General features: G+C 60.2%; 1 protein-coding gene and 1 long non-coding RNA gene across 4 annotated transcripts; one reads left to right on the plus strand and one right to left on the minus strand.

Annotated features, from left to right (window-relative positions):
- Positions 1-2,378: 2,378 nt before the first annotated feature.
- Positions 2,379-4,923, plus strand: LOC113596315 (uncharacterized). 2 transcript variants are annotated; one of them, XR_008297385.1, is made up of 2 exons: positions 2,379-3,255; positions 3,642-4,923. It is a non-coding gene; the product is annotated as an uncharacterized LOC113596315 (long non-coding RNA). The 2 variants fall into 2 exon arrangements; XR_003417066.2 differs by having other exon boundaries at positions 4,573-4,923.
- A 1,346-nt stretch (positions 4,924-6,269) lies between these two features.
- Positions 6,270-14,699, minus strand: CDC34 (cell division cycle 34, ubiqiutin conjugating enzyme). 2 transcript variants are annotated; one of them, XM_027049159.2, is made up of 5 exons: positions 14,396-14,699; positions 11,533-11,619; positions 11,352-11,449; positions 10,438-10,572; positions 6,270-7,381 (listed from the first exon to the last, which is right to left on the minus strand). In XM_027049159.2, exons 1-5 carry the CDS (start codon positions 14,570-14,572, stop codon positions 7,120-7,122), a joined length of 759 nt encoding a protein of 252 aa, XP_026904960.1. In that variant the 5' UTR covers positions 14,573-14,699; the 3' UTR covers positions 6,270-7,119. The 2 variants fall into 2 exon arrangements, with proteins under 2 accessions (XP_026904960.1, XP_026904961.1); XM_027049160.2 differs by having other exon boundaries at positions 6,270-7,333; positions 14,396-14,674.
- Positions 14,700-15,325: the final 626 nt, after the last annotated feature.

Below are 15,325 nucleotides of genomic sequence, written 5' to 3' on the forward strand. Positions count from 1 at the left end.
GATATTTAAGAGCCGCAGATACCTGAGATGCTCTGAAAAGTCGAGCAGCAGTTACCCTTTTGCAAGAAACATTTACATTCACAAGGCAAAGTCCCTGTGTAAGGGTGTGTCCCTTCAGAAACCTGTAAGGAGGGGAGGCGAGGAGTTGAATGTGCTGCAGCCTTGCCCCCGTCTACTGTGCGGCTCCGGGTCACCTCCCATAACACACTCCCCACCCCCACCGTCATCTTTGGCTTTCTCTGAAGGTGATGGCTTCTGTACTTCTGAGTGTTACTCGGTTTTCGCGACTGTCTCCCATTCAGTACATGTGTTACTAAACTTCTGCTTGTTTTTCTCCTGCTCATCTGTTTTACATCCATTAATCATTGGAGCAGCCAAAGCACCTGAGAGGGAAGCAGGGAAACTTTTCTGCCCCTTGTGGGTAAAGGAAGGGCTGCTCTAGATTGGAGCCGCTTCTTGAAGGCTGTGCTGTTCAGAGAGGCAGCAGCCGCGGGAGGTGAGCTGCAAGTCTGAGAACAGCCGGTCGGGAGTGGGGAGGAGGCAGTGTCGGGGCTCAAGGGCTACGTGCGGAATGAGGTGGAAAGCAGCCAGCTGGCTTCAAAGTCCCTCTGGCCTGGATAGAATTCCACGGCCCCCTTTCCTGCCCTCCCTGGGCTGGGCTGAGGACAGATCTCGTGGGAAATATTAGGGCCACCAGGCAGTCTTTGCTTTTGTTTATAAAACCAAGCTGTGTCCTCTCCAAGGCCCAGTTTTCTGGTTCCCTCTCTGGAAAGTCTTCTCTGTCTCCTCCCACTGGTCAGATGGATCCCTTTGCTGCTCAGTCCTGGCCCCACCTGGGGCAGGAGAAGCCTTCTAGGGCCACTCCATTGTCAGATTTAGCAAATAGAAAGGCAGGACACCCAGGTACATTTGAATTTCAGATTAAAAAAAAAAAAGTGATTTTAAAAGTATTAGTCTATCCCATGCAGTATCTGGGGTAGACTTATGCTAAAATGTATCTGTTCTATATCTGATCTGCCCAAAAGCAGCCCAGCTTCATCACCCGCTGTCATTTCCCTCATTTGCACTGGTCTCTTCTGTGACCTCGTGTCCAGCCCACCTGTGTGTGAGAGGAGGGACACAGGGTACCCTCCTCACTCCGCGCCCCCATCCCTGGCCTCTAGGCCTGCACCCTCACTGGGACGGTCCCAGATTCCGGATCTGGACATCTTCCTCAGACAGAAAGGCAAGGAAGCAGCCCAGCTCTCTGGCCTGTTTCTGCAGCTTTGCTCTGTGCAGCAGCCGGGCTGGGGGTGTGAAGAAGGCAAGGAGCCCATCCTCTGATGCAGCATCTCTGGAGACCCGCAAACCTTGCCCCTGCCGACCCCTCAGGCCTCACTGGCCCGTGTCCTGCCGCGGAGTCCTGCCGTGTGGTGCCGCTGGCTCCCTCCCTGCACCCCAGTGACCACCAGACTGTCCTGGGCAGCGTGTCTTCAGGACCTCAGCCCCAGCATGCCACCCCTGCCCCATCACAGGACACGGCGTCTGCTCTGGTTCATTTGCCTTCTGCTTTTTCTTCCACAACCTCTCAGGGGCGCCCAGCCAGCTCAGTCAGAGGTGTTTTCAGCTCTTCACCTTAGGGTTGTGAGTTCAAGCCCCACTTTGGGCTTAGAGGTCACTTAAATAAGCGTAAAAAACAAAACAAGACAAAACAAAAAACAACCCTCAAACTCATAGATGAGGAGATGACATCAGACTTTCATTCTGTTACCCATCTGTCCACTGCTAAAATGTTTCAGCTTAGTTTTTTATGTGCATTTTTCTGAAAGGGGGAGCTTTGAAATCCACCCCCTCCAGGCAGTGACTGAAGGAGGACAGGGCAGGTTTTATTCTGGTGTTAGGGAGCCCTGGGAGGGGTTTGAGCCAGGGCGGTCCGTCCTCTGTTGTGTTCTAGGGAGACATCGGAGCCGCCCAGGGGAGAGGGGCCTGAGAAGAGGGCCAGCAGCGGACAGGGCAGGCTCTATCCTATGGCTGACATCCGGACGAAAGGGTTATTCTGACACAGACCCAGAGCAGGGGCCATGTGATCATGGGGGCAGACTCGGGATTGACACAGCCACAAGCAAGTGAGACCCGGGGCCTCCAGGAGCTGGAGGAGGCAGGAAGGACCCTCCCCGCTGGAGCCTGTGGAGGCGGGGAGCCCAGCCCACCTCGATCTCTGACTTTTGGCCCCAGAATGTGGGAAGATAGAGTCCCATTGTTCTGAGTTCCTGCTGTGTGGCTTTGATGCCCCAGATCACACTATGTCATCAAAGCATCAGAGACCACCTTGGGCGGGTGCTGAGTCCCCAGGCAGGCAGGGTGGGGCACCTGCTTATTCCTGTTGGTGGCCTCCCGTTCACCTGGGGGTCAGTTGGGGGGGGGGCGGGGGGAGGAGCCCTGCTGGGCCAGGAAGGAACAGCCAGGCGGGGAGATAAGCCGTCTCCCGGGACAGCAGCAGGCGGGCCTCCCCTAATCTGCAGCCAGATGGAGCCATGCCAGACCCCTGACGAGGCTCGAGGCCTCGGCGCGAAGGAAGAGGAAGCTGCTTGGTGCCTGGGAGCACACCTCTCAATGCAGTCTCACCTGAGGATGTCTGTTGAAGAACAATTAAAAACCATAGCTTCCTGCAAAACCAGTGGGGACCTCGGTCCTAATGGGCGCGTGTGGGCAGACAAGTGCTTCAAGGCAGTTCACAGCAGCCAATGAAACAGCCCAATGTCCATCGGCAGGTGGACGGACACACACAAAAGGTGGACGTCCACTGCGAAAGGTTCATGCCCCTCGGCTGCGAGCAGGAGCCAGGCGCCCACCCCCGCCACCCCGCGGACAGACCCTGAACACACGACGCTCAGGGAGGGAACCAGACGCGAGGCGCCACACGGGGGTGTGAGTCCATGTGTGCGAAACGTCCAGAACAGGCTCATCCACGGACGGAAGGGGGTTCGTGGGGGGGGGGGGGCTGGGCGGTGGGGCGTGACTGTGTGGGGACAGAGTTGCTTTCTGGGGAGATGGAATGTTCCAGAGGTGCTGGTCACACAACCCGGTGAATGTACGAACACCCACTGAATTACACACTCTGGATGTTCAGCATTTGCAGGCCCGGCCCCGAAGCGCCCTGGTGGGGGCCCACCCCGGAGGGTCAGCGCCCAGCCTGCCATGTTGCACTGGGCTCCCGTGGGCACTGGGCCAAGGCCAGGAGCCTCTGATCCTGCTACAGGTGACAGGAAGGGGTAGGTGAGTGGGGATGGGGGGAGGAGAGCAGTGGAGGATGGGAAAGCTGGGGGAGGGGGTCCTGGGATGCAAGCTGTTACCCCTCCAACCTGCCCCCAGCACCTTGAACATCTTGAAGGTATTCTCCATACTAGAGGCCAGTTGTACTCTGGGTGCTGGGCCGTGGCCCTGATGCTGCACATAAGGCTGCTGTTGTGTCCTGGGGACGCCCCGCAGCCTGCAGCCCCCTCCTGGCTCCTGTCTGGCCAGTCTTCCCCCCGTTCCCACCGCTGTCCCGAACTCCAGAAGGCGTGTGTCCAAAAACGCCAAGCCCCTGGCTGGGTTCCCCTCGGCAGGGGCTCCGGCCTTGCCCCGTGCGTGGGCTCTGCCTCAACCAGTGATTTGTCCAGAGGCCAGCATGAAACCTAGGCTGGGTCCAGCGGCACTAGAAACAAGCGCTTTCCATGGGACCCGAGGGGCAGCCGTCCTTGCCGCCAGGAGAGAAAGCCTTCATGATCCCACGGCTGAGAGGCGGCAGGTTCGTGAGGACCTCTTGTGAGCACTGGGATCCAGCTGTGCCTGACGCTTGTGTCCTCCCAGACTCTGCATTACAGGAGGCAACAGGGGCCTTTTGGTTACCCGAACCAGTGTAGTCTGGGGTCTTTGGTGCTGGCTCCAGGGTGGGTTCATCTGGGGGCTTCACCATGGCGTGCAGGCCCCGGGTTCCTCTGGTGTGGACTTTGCCACCCTCGTGGGTCAGCTCTGCCCCTGTGGCTAGGTGGGAGGCACAGTCCTGAGCGCATGAGGACTGCCCCCCAGCTCTGCACAGGCGGGCTCTAGCTTTCTGCAGCGAGACCGGTATGGGCGAGGAGTGGGGGGCAGACCCTGTGGTGATGTGAATCTCAAGGGTGTTGCCCCTGGGGAGAGAGCCAGGTTAGGGGCAGGGGCCCCACCCCCTCCTGTGACGTTGCTACCTCAGCTCTGAGGCCCCAGACACCTGATGTTACTAGCCTAGCAGTGGCCCCAAAGTCCCCGTTTCCTGAGAGGTTCAAGTTGACAGTCAGGGGCCGTCCCCATCTTGCTCTGGCTCCCACTCACCTGCACACAGGCCCCCAAGGCCAGCAGAGGGGCTACGGGCTCCCGTGGTGCCCAGGAAGTCAGCTCAGTGAAGACCGTGGTCTGGAACCTCTTCCGTGGGGATTCTCCAAAGCAGCTCTCACCCTCTGGACTTGCCGTGATTAGCCTGTCAGCCTGGGTGGGCCCAAGGTGACAGGAGCACACCTGAGAACGAGGGCCACTCAGTGGAAGCTGAGCCTGGCAAGTGACGGTTTCTTCTTGCAGCTCTAGCGGATTAACGGATTACCACACATTCAGGGCCTGAAGCCACACAAGCTTATTCTTTAACAGCTATGGGGCCAGAAGTAGGAAACGGGCCTCACGGGGCTAACGTCCGGGTGTGGGCAGTGCTGGCTCCCGTGAAGGCTCCAGGGGAGACCTGCACCCCTGCCTGCTCTGGCTCTCAGCTCTCTGGCTCTCAGGTTACGGGATCAGGGCACGGACATCTCTGGAGCTGTTATTCTGGTGACCACAGGTCTGGGGAGAGACTGCACAGAACCAGTGCCTTGATCAGGCTATGCCTGAAATCCCTGGCCTTGTCACTCACAGAAGCCAATTAAATTCCTTTCTGTTTAAGTCAGTTTGAGTTGGGCATTTTGTCCTGCTACCGAAGGGGTCATTATAAAGGAGAGGTGGCCAAAACAACTGATGACAACAGGCAGATGAATTCACCCAGGTGCAGAGACTCTGGAAACCATTACCGCCCATTTGGTGGCATCCTGTCCTCACCCAGTCGGGTGTGTCAGGCCAGGGATGAGTTCAAGAAAAATCAGCATTTATGGCGTGTGTTCACATGTCCTGTCTAGTTTAGCCGTAACCACCCCCAGGAAGTAGGCTCCATTAGTATCTGGACGGTCAAATCGAGTAACTAAAACTAGAGAGTTCTTGGAATTTCAGATAAACAACAAATACTTTCTAAACATGTCCCAAACACTGCACAGGATATATACCCACCATATTATATATACACATATATACAGTAAGAATGATTTATCTGAAATTTATATTTAACTGGGCAACCCTAATTATTTTAAGGTTTATTTTTCAGAAAGAGAGACAGTGAGAGAGCGGCAGAGAGAGTGAGAGAGAATTCTCAGCACGCTCTGAGCTGTCAGCACAGAGCCCAATGTGGGGTTCAAATTCATGAACCGTGAGATTGTGGCCAGGGCTGAAGTCGGGACGTCTAACTGAGCCACCAGGCGCCCCCGGGCAACCCTAATTATGATCTCTGTTTTGCAGATAGGTTATGGGATGTGAACCCCAAGGCCTCAGGTATCAGTCAGATCTCTGTGCAGAAGCTTCCTTGGCAGTTGTGTGGGGGACGGTATGAAGGGAACACGATTCCCATGGAGACGTGGGGTCCGCGCCCCTCCCCTCGGGTCTGGGTGGGTGCACGCCCATGTCCAGCCCTGTGCAGAAGTGGTGCGTGTGACCCCCGAGTGTTGAAGCGGCCTTGCTCCCGGGGTCCTCCCGCCGGAGCCCGTGCCGCTGTGCTGTGAGGACACACACCCGGACAGGGTGGGGCAGGGACCGGCCACCCCACCGTGCCGTCTGCTTCCAGACCTCCACCAAGGTCTTCTCGTGCAGGCTGCCAGCCCCCCACACCGCTCCCCGGAAATGCCTCTAGGCTGAGGTGAAGGGAGTGCCCAGCCTGGCCTCGGCGCCCTGTGGAGGTTATAAACATGAGCCACTGGCCTGGCCCTGCCTGCACCTGCTCAGCACACAGGCGAGGGTCACACGCCCAGGCTCCCACTCCGGAGGCTGGGTCGCTGGGGATACACCACAGAGCTCAGAGGCCCAAACTAGGTGCAGGAGGAGCGGAAACAGGTGTGGCCGCCACAGTCCCACCGAGAACACCACTTGAGTCCAGAGGGGCCCCTCCCCGCCCTGCACTTCCCTCCGGGTTTAAGAAAAGCCAGAGATGAAGAGTGAAACCTTCCACGTTTTAATGGAGAAACATCATTCAGGTTAAAACACCACCAGACCGCGAGGGCAAACCGGGAAAGGCGTGTGCAGGCTGCCGTGGGGATCTGTGTGCACCCTGGATGTACCTGCCCCTCTGGCCCGTCCCCCACCTGTGTGGGGTCGTCTGAGCCCCAGGCGCAGTGACTGGTCAGGCTGGGCACGTGCTCGTCTGACCCAAGGGGGGGGACCTCAGTCCTGATGCCATCTGACCCTGAGCCCAGGCCACTCTGGACTTAACAGTTACACTGAAATGAAGCCACCGGGCCTGGGTGACACCAGCACACAGGACTCCTTGGGGGTGCTGCGGCCACAGAGGGGCCGCCTGGGGCCCGATGGCCGGCCCCACCAGCAGACCAGCTGGCCCCGAGAATCTGGGGCCGTGACCCAGCCCAGAAGGGGTACCTGGTGGCCCACCACTCTCTGCGGTCCTTCGGGAAGGCCAAGGACAGTTGGTTCTGTAGCTTCTCATAAAGTCATTTTATTTAGATTCCAAACAAACCAAAGCAGAGAGAAGAGGTGACCACAAGTGAATCCGTCAGCGCGAGCTGCAGGCCCAAGTCTCTGGCTCGGCCAGCAGGAGCTGAACACGCACACGGGCGGGTCCACGTCCCTCAGGCCACCGCCGCCCAGGCCCGCCCCACCTGGCGGGCTGCAAGGGACCCGGACACACGCGCGCGGGAAGGGAGGGCGACGCCCGGGAAGAGACCACCCAGGGGGCCGGGCAGCACCCCTCCCATGGGGCAGTCTCGCCACACAGTCCGGGGCTGCTGAGGTAAAATCTGTACGTTTATTCTTGGGGTCGCCCTGTCAGGACTCCTCGTTGCCGGAGTCGTCCTCGTCGTCCCCGAAGCAGCTGTCGGCCTCAGCCTCGGGCTCGCCGTCCTCGTAGTAGTCGTCGTAGAAGAGGTCTGAGCCCTCGTCGGGCGCTGGCGCCTTGGTCTTCACACAGTACTCAGCCAGCGTGGTGGGCACCTTCACGCCGTCCCGCTCTGCGTCCACCTTGGTCCCCAGGACCTGCTTCCTGCGGGAGACACGGGCCCACAGGTCACCGCTCTGTCTCCTCGGGGCCCTGCAGGCAGGAGCACAGACGCCACAGGGGAGGGCCCCTTGAGCCACCAGAGAGGAATCACGGAGACCAGCGGCACCCCGTGGGAGGGTGAAGCCACTACTGCGGTTCAAGCCAGCAGACATCAGCCACCAGGGGCGACGGGACCGGGGCTGGACCAGATCTCCAGCTGCCTGTGCCGGCTGGACAGGGGCGGAGCGGATGAAGAGGGCCAACGCTAGCGGGAAATGGGGACAAGGGAACGCGGGCCCAGGAGGTGACAGGCGCCATGGGTCACGCCCAGGACAGAGCAGACAGCTCTCCTGGGGACTTGGTGTGGCGCCCCCATGAGCTGTGGCAGGTGGACACCGAGAGCCCACGTCCCAGCACAGATGACACCCCAGACGGACACCCTGCAGCATCGCCCCACTTGGGGGGGGGGGCCCTCCAAGTCAGCCGGCTCTGCCCCCGTTGTGCGGGGAACACACTTGGCGGGGGTGGGGGGACAGGCGGGCAGAAGCTCCCGTCACAGCCTTGCTCACGTGGGCGCATGTGAGCCAGCCCACGGGGAGTCTTCAGGGATAAAAACAGTCTGGTTTTAATTTTGGCACCACGTGGGAGGTGTTGGGAAAAACTGGGGCGAAGAACAGGCCATGTGGGCAGGACCCCCTGCCACGGAGCTGAGCCGAGCGCCCTCGCCCCGAGACCCCACGAGGGTCCCGCGCAGCAGCACCGGGAGGCCTGCAGAGCACCCGGCATCACTCGTGGCAGACACCCCGCTCAGCGCCTCCTCACTTCCACAGACCCAAGGCTGTGACCCCGCCCGGCATCGGGGGACAGCTATCCTGGGACGACAACGGGGGACAAACAAACGGGGGAAGGGGCTGCCCTACATGCGCATGGGTCACCCTGGGGCCGCGTGTGTGGCTTGGGGGGGCTCTGATGCACTCAGGTCACACGTGCAACACCGCAGAAATCGTTCAGAAAATTCTGCTCACGTAAAATACCACGGAAGCAGCAAAAAACGGGCCAGGTCTACGGAAGAAAACCGGCACAACTTTACTCAGAGGAAAGAGAACCAAAATCAACAGAAACGGCCTGCAGCTATGGGCTGTGGACCCTAGACACCTGCGTCTGTCCAGCGTGAAGCACGAGGCGGCAAAGAGCTCTGGCACACGATGCGGAACAGCGTGTGAGGCCCGTGCACGTGCATGGCGTGGTTCTCCACGTTTCTAGCACGCAGATCAGCGGCTGCCAGGGCAGGGTGGTGGTGGACGTGGGTGTCTGGAAGGCTACACAGAAACTGTCAGGTGTTAGTGTTACGGGGCTTCCTTTTCGTTTCTCTCAGGATGTGTGTGTTTCTCTATCACGAACACGTTGCCTTCTCAGCACACAGTTGTTTCTGGGGCTTTGTCTGTGTGAACTGTGGCAACTTAAAGTGCATGGCGGTGAGTTTTGACCCACATATGTCCTGAGACGCTGCCCCACAAGCGAGGTCGCAAACACACCCCTCACCCCCGGAGGTTCTGCTGTGTCTTTTACATTCTGCCTCTCTGACAGACACCAACGTGCTTTCTGAGGCTACGTGGACAGGCCCCGGCCTGCTCCCTCCTTGCCTGCGGCTGTACGCCTGGGCCGTTGACAGCTTTGGCAAATCGAGACTGTTCTGAACACCGCGTACCGGTGTGGACACGCGCCCCCGTTTCTCTTGGGTAAATACTCAGACCTCAAGTGGCTGGGTCCTAATGTAGGTGTGCACATGACTTACCCATTTTTTTTAATTAAAAAGTAAATGACGGGGGAGGGGAGGTGCCTGACTGGCAGGGTCGGAAAAGCATGTTTGATCTTGGGGTCATGAGTTCGAGCCCCACGTTGGGAGTAGAGATTACCTAAATAAAACTTAAAAAATGACAAACTGAAAGGGTATCTAGGAAAAACCTAACAAACGGTTGTTAAGTCTGTCATGAAACGAGTCAGTAAACCCGCATTAAAAAGTAACAATGGACAATAGACACAGAGCAGCTCACACAAATCCAGGTAGAGAGAGAAAAGGGGGCCAAGCACAAGCACCTCTAGGCCCTAAGCAGACAGCGTGTACACCCAGGGCCTTAGACCAGGTTCCCACCCTGGTCCCGCACCTGCCCGCTGAGTGTCCACCCTGTGCAAAGGTCCCTTTCCAAGGGTGCTCACCTGTTTATTCGGAAGGGGAGAGCACTGGAAATGACCACCTGCCAGGTGGAGGGTTAGTCCTGGCCAATCCCCAAGTGATGCATTGCTTTCCTAACCCGACAAAACTTATTTTCTAGAAAAGATAGCGACTTTCTAAATGCGCTAGTATCATGATCACTTTCTGCCTTGAGGAAATGATTCCAAGCTTCAAAATGGCAGACGTAAATGATGTTCACAGCAAGAAACCACTGAGCAGAAAAGATACGACGTGACATAAACCAGGCCTCAGTAGTACACAAAACATATGTTCCCCCCCAAAACAAAGTAGGAAAACAGAGTTGATGTCAGGAGCAGGTACCCAAAGGACCGTGGTCCCGGAGCATTTGTAGATAGGCGTCAGGGGCCAAAATGCAGACAGGAGGCCCCGCAATGCTTGGGAGAGGCTCCCCAGGAGGGAGGAGAGAGGGGTGGGGGCAGACGGAAGACCGGGAGAGTCTCTGCTATTTTAGTTACAAAGCAAAGAAACCGCAGCGAACCCTTGTTAAAGCCTGGCGGTCACCACTCAGGGGCTTCTGTATGTATGTGCCACCAGGTCTGTGCGCGACACACGTGCACCACAGGTGCTCTGAATGCACACACCGTGTTACACATCTCACAGGCATGAAGCTACACATCTGCGACACACACTGGGGCACCTCACCGTGCGACAGAGAAAGAGAACACCCATTTTCTTTAAAAAAAAAAAAAAAAAAAAAAGGGGGGGGGCAAGGTTGAGGGCAAGGAGACCAGCAGAAGAACCAAGGTGTAGGCTTCAGGCTGGCTGGCTCCTCCCCAGGGCTGCAAGTCCCTACTGGGACTGCTGGCCATGAGCAAGCTGGAGGTGTGTGGGCCTGCACAGAAGCCCTCCTCACCTGATGATGTCTGTGTACTCCCGGTCCTTGCCTTTGCTCTCTTTCCACTTCCTGTACATCACAGAGGCATCCACGTTCGCTGGCGAGAAGGTGTTAGGTTCGTTGAGGAGGGAGATGACGCTCAGCAGGATGGTCCTAGGGAAGTAGGGAGTCAACAGGTGCAGGGCGTTTTTGGCCCATGCCACTCACCTAGGAGCTGGGCTCTCAGGCTACGCCCAGGCCCAAGCGTCACTGGGGAGCTTCCGGACACTCTGAAGCCAGCACCTGCCTGGGGACCCTCACAGCCCCCCAACCCTGCAGATGACATCTGACTGGACTTCTCGTTGTCCCTTTTTGTCTCAGGCCCCAAGAACAGCAGGGTCCAACCCCCCCCCACCCCCCCCCAGTCCATCCACCTGCCTGCCCAGCTCCCAGGACAACATGACATGGGAGCAGCTGAAGCCAGGACCACCTTTGTCCCACATGTCCCTATCCCCGAGGCATCCTGCGGGCAAACAGGTCCCTCTGTGTCACCAACTTCGACAATAGTTCGGGCTGGACTAAAGACGTGCAGGCTGCGAGGCAGGGAGGCTAGCCCACTCAGGATGAGCAGCTCAGCCCTGAGACGGAGGGGAGATCCCAGGGGCAGGCAGAGGGGCCATGGGAGGGAAGACACTGACCCGAGACTCCCAGAGGCTGTTCCTCATGGTGGATGGGGCAGGGGGCACCAAGAAATGAGAGGAGAGGCTAGCAGAATTGGTCCTGGGGTCTTTGGGGCCCCCAGTATCCTGGTGGGAGGCCAGTTTGGACATGCCACGGTACTCTGGCGAGTCATGGCCCTGAAGAGGCCCCGAAGGAGCAAGGTCAGGAATGCTGCGGGGGCCAGGGGTCCACGTGCTGACCAGTCCCTCCCGCAGGGTCTGGCCCAGCCTCACCTGACGTTCTGTGTAGGGTTCCAGCGCTCTGAGGGCAGCTCCCCACTCTGGGGGTCATCGACTGGGGGGTGGAGAATGGAGATGCACACATCCCCCGTCTGTGTGAGGACAGGAGAGAGGGGTCAGCGCAGTGCCCTCCCCACTACAGGGGAGCCGGGAGGGGCCTGCCCGGTGGGCTCACCTCGTAGATGTTGGGATGCCACATCTTGGTCAGGAACCGGAAGGCTGGCGGGGAGTAGGGGTAGTCGATAGGGAACTTGAGGCGTGCCTGGGGAGGGGCAGAGAGCAGAAAAGCTCAGCCAGTGCTGGCCACTGCTCAGGGACTGTGCCCACGAACACACAAACAAGGACATTGGCCAGGACAGACCCCCCTGTTGCAGGAGGACCGCCTGGACCCTGCTGGTCACCCCTCACAGACGCCCCCCCCCAGGACTCTTTGGGGTGGCCTGAGCGGACTCTGGCCCCCCTCCTGCTGCTGAAGGGCAACTCCAAGGCCATTCTTGGCCCAGGCCCGTGGGAGGGGCCAGGAGCCAGGCCCCAGGGAGCTGTGCACCCCCAGCATGGCGGAGACTCCTAGGCCTCAGTTTCCAGGCTGTGGGGAAGGTTAAAAATAGATGTGTGTTCACTCGGCAATCATTCCCGACACCTCTGTGGGCTGGGCTCTGTAGGAGGAGATGAGTCAGCGCTGGACGGATGGGCTCTCTGCCCACAAGCATCCATCCTGGGGGGCCAGGAAGGCAGACAGGAAGGTCCTGGGGCAGACTGGGGAGGGCTGCCTGCCAAGGCCTCAGCAGGTGAAGGAGCTTCGTTTGCAGCTTGAGCCCCAGTCCCAGACATGGGGATGTCTGGCCTAGGGTCCTGGTGGTGCTCCAGGCTCTCCTGGGTGAGCCAGTGTGCTGGGAGCCAAAGCTGGGCTCCTCTGCTGGAGCTTCCCAGGCCCATCTCTGGAGAGTCACCCTCCTGGGCAGGGGCACGGGGGCATTTAGAAGTCCCTCTGTTCCTGGGTGAGTGTGCTGAGGCCTGGGAGGCAGGTAACTTACTGGTGACTGCAGAGCAAACCTGGAGCTCAGAACCTGCCCTACAGGTTTCTAAGCGATGGCGCCGAGGACAGCTGTTCTCGAACACCCAGCAAGTCCCACCTCATCTTGTCTCAAGCGTCCCCAGAGATGCCTTCACTACTGAGCAAACTGAGGCTCAGAGAAGGAAAGTACCTTGCCCAAGGATACACAGCAAGCAAGCTGAGAGGAGGTTGTTGAACCGCGTCTCTCTGGCACCCCCTTGAGTACACTGCGTTGCCCAAATGCTCACCATGGCCCATGAAGGACAAGGAAGGTGCCGCCAGGCACTTCCCAGTCTGGCTGTTCCACACCTGCTGCAGAGGGTCTCCCCACCCAGTCACGCCTCGACAGGAGGATCAGGGTGGGTGCCAAAACCACCCCGGGTCCCCCGCCGGCTTCTCTGAGGACACAACACAACCTATGGCAGATGTGTTCGAATCTGGCAGGGCCCCACCCCCAGTCCATTCTTCTCCAGAAAAACGAGACAATCCCCCAATCCTAGTGTGGAGGATCCCCTGCAACCAGTTAGTGAGCAAGAGTCAGAAGCCCACATCCTTTCCTTCCAGATCTGTGAGCTCGCTTAGTCTCTTAGTCTCGCTGTTGCCTCAGGGTGGGACTCCACCTCCGGCTCTGAATGGAGCTCCCATCCCTCCAGCCTGAAACACACAAAGGAGGCTGGGGGATGGATCTAGTTGGACCATTAGGTGATCAACCCCAAATCCAGTCCGGATTTGCATGCAAGAGGCCGGATTGCTGATGCACAACTCAGGCGGGAGCGGTCCACAGTCCTCCCAACATCCCACCCCAACACCAGGGGAATCTCAACTCAGGACTCACCCCCAGCAGACCAGGCTGCTCCCTCACAGCCACTGAGCAGGCTCAGCTAAAACAGGAGCCAAAAGTGCAAACGCAGACATCTGTCCTGGGAGTATCACCCGCCCCTCCCCCACAGCCTGGCCTAGCTGTGGTTTCTGCCCGCCCCCCCCCCCCCAACCTGGCAGGGCTGGGGGAGGGTGTTCCCAGGCTGAGGGCCCTTTCCCCACCTCTCATGCAGGCAGACCCCTTGCCCCATCCCTCTGGCTCAAAGAGCAAAGCCCTACAATCTGACAAGGGTCCTTCCAAGGCCACGTGGGGGCTCAAATGGTGAGATCAAGAAAGCTGCCTGGGTTCTGGCTCAGATCTTCTGTCACACTAGCACAAAACACAGCCAGTGCCAGGGCCAGCACCCCCTCCCTGCTCCCAGAAAAGAACTGCGCGGGATGAAACTATCACAGGGGACAGAGAAAACGACCCAGACGTGAGATTTGAGCCCCAAAAGGACACCTGCTCAGCGAAACCTGAGAAAAGCAAGTTGCGGCAAGAGAGGGGCCCCAGGTTTGGAGGCCAGGGTCCCGGGTCCCGGGTCCGTGGGGTTGCTCTCTGAGGTGTGGCTCCCAGGGACAAAGTGGAGAGTGGCAGTGATGCCACAGTCTTGCCTCAACATTCCCTAGAGAACAACTTACATAAAGCTCCAGAGGAAGCCAAGTGGGCCTGGCCGGCTGCTATCGGGAAGAGTGGCTGCTTTCCAAGCAGGCCCCAGCTGGCAAGGCCCCATCTGAGCCTTTGTTGGAACCCAAACAAGTGGCGGAGCAGCCCCCCCAGTCTGGCCTCCCTCCCTCCCTTCCCCAACCCCGTGCTCCCCAACAATAGAGCTTGCTAGGTCTGGGGAGGCTCTTTGTCTCCTCCGAGCAGGGGGCGGGGAAGGCAGCTGAGGGCCCGGGTCCGCCAGAGGCTGAGGTAAGCACGAGCCCCACACCCAAACAAACAGGGAGCGTCCCGAGCCCTCTCTCCGGGGATCCGGCAGACCGGCCGGGAAGGCGGGGGCCTGGAGCTGCTTCCAGGGACGGAAGGAGTGGCCGAGAGAACCACCAGCTAGACCGAGGGAGACGCGGACCGCCGCGGGCACAGAGGCCGGGTGGGAACCGGGACTGCGAGCCGCGGGCTCACCTTGAAGTAGCCGCCCTCGTAGTAGGTGTTGGGGGGCCCGAAGATGGCCACCTCCCAGTTGTACAGGTCGCCCTCGTCCACCAGGGTCACCCGGAAGCCCTCCACCGGCTCCTCCTGCAGCCCCTTGAGCTCGAGCAGCAGAGCCTTCTGCGAGCTGGGCACCAGCGGCCGGGCCATGGCGGCGGCGGCGGCGGCGGGGCCCGGGGTCGGGGGCGCGCTGGGCCGTGGGGCCGCCGCGGAGGCGCGGGACGGGCCGGGCCGCGCGCCGGCCGGGGAGGCGCCGGGGCTGGGGCCGCCGCCGCCGCCTTCCTCTTCTACGCCACCGCCGCCGCCGCTCGGGGCCCCTGAGCGCTCCACTCGCTCTGGCACCGCCGCCCGCCCGGCGCTCGCCTCGGCCTGACCCGCGCGCCCCGCCCCACGCTGCGCCTACGCGCCGCCGCCGGCCCCCCCCCTCCCCCCGACTGCGCCTGCGCGCGGCGGCCGGGCCCGGACCGCACCTGCGCGCCCGCCCGCGGGGCACGCCGGGAAGTGGGGTCCCCGCCCCCGGCCCGCCGAGCGCGCAGGCGCAACCGCGGGGAGGAAGGGGGGCGCCAAGCGCGCAGGCGCCTTGGAGCCTTCGACCCCCGGGAGGCCGCCGCCGCCCCCCTCTCGGACTAGCACCCAGGACGCCTGTGCGCGGGGAGGCGGGCAGGGTTGGGCTGCGTCGTCCCGGCACGGGCCGCTGAGCTTTTGGGGTCTTTTTTATGACGTCCCAGCACGGGGTGGGGCCGGGGGCGGGGCGGGGCGGGGCGGGGCGGGGTCCTTTGGCCCGGGAAGCGAGGACGGAGGCGGATTCCCTTCTCCGGCGGTTCTGAGCGAGCGGAAAGGGCGGCCCGGCCGGCAGTGGGTAGGCGGGAGGGTGGGGTGAGGCAGTGTCTGGGGTCCGCAGAG

The sequence above is a fragment of the Acinonyx jubatus genome, chromosome A2 (assembly GCF_027475565.1).
Source record: "Acinonyx jubatus isolate Ajub_Pintada_27869175 chromosome A2, VMU_Ajub_asm_v1.0, whole genome shotgun sequence".
NCBI classification, from domain to species: Eukaryota; Metazoa; Chordata; class Mammalia; order Carnivora; family Felidae; genus Acinonyx; species Acinonyx jubatus.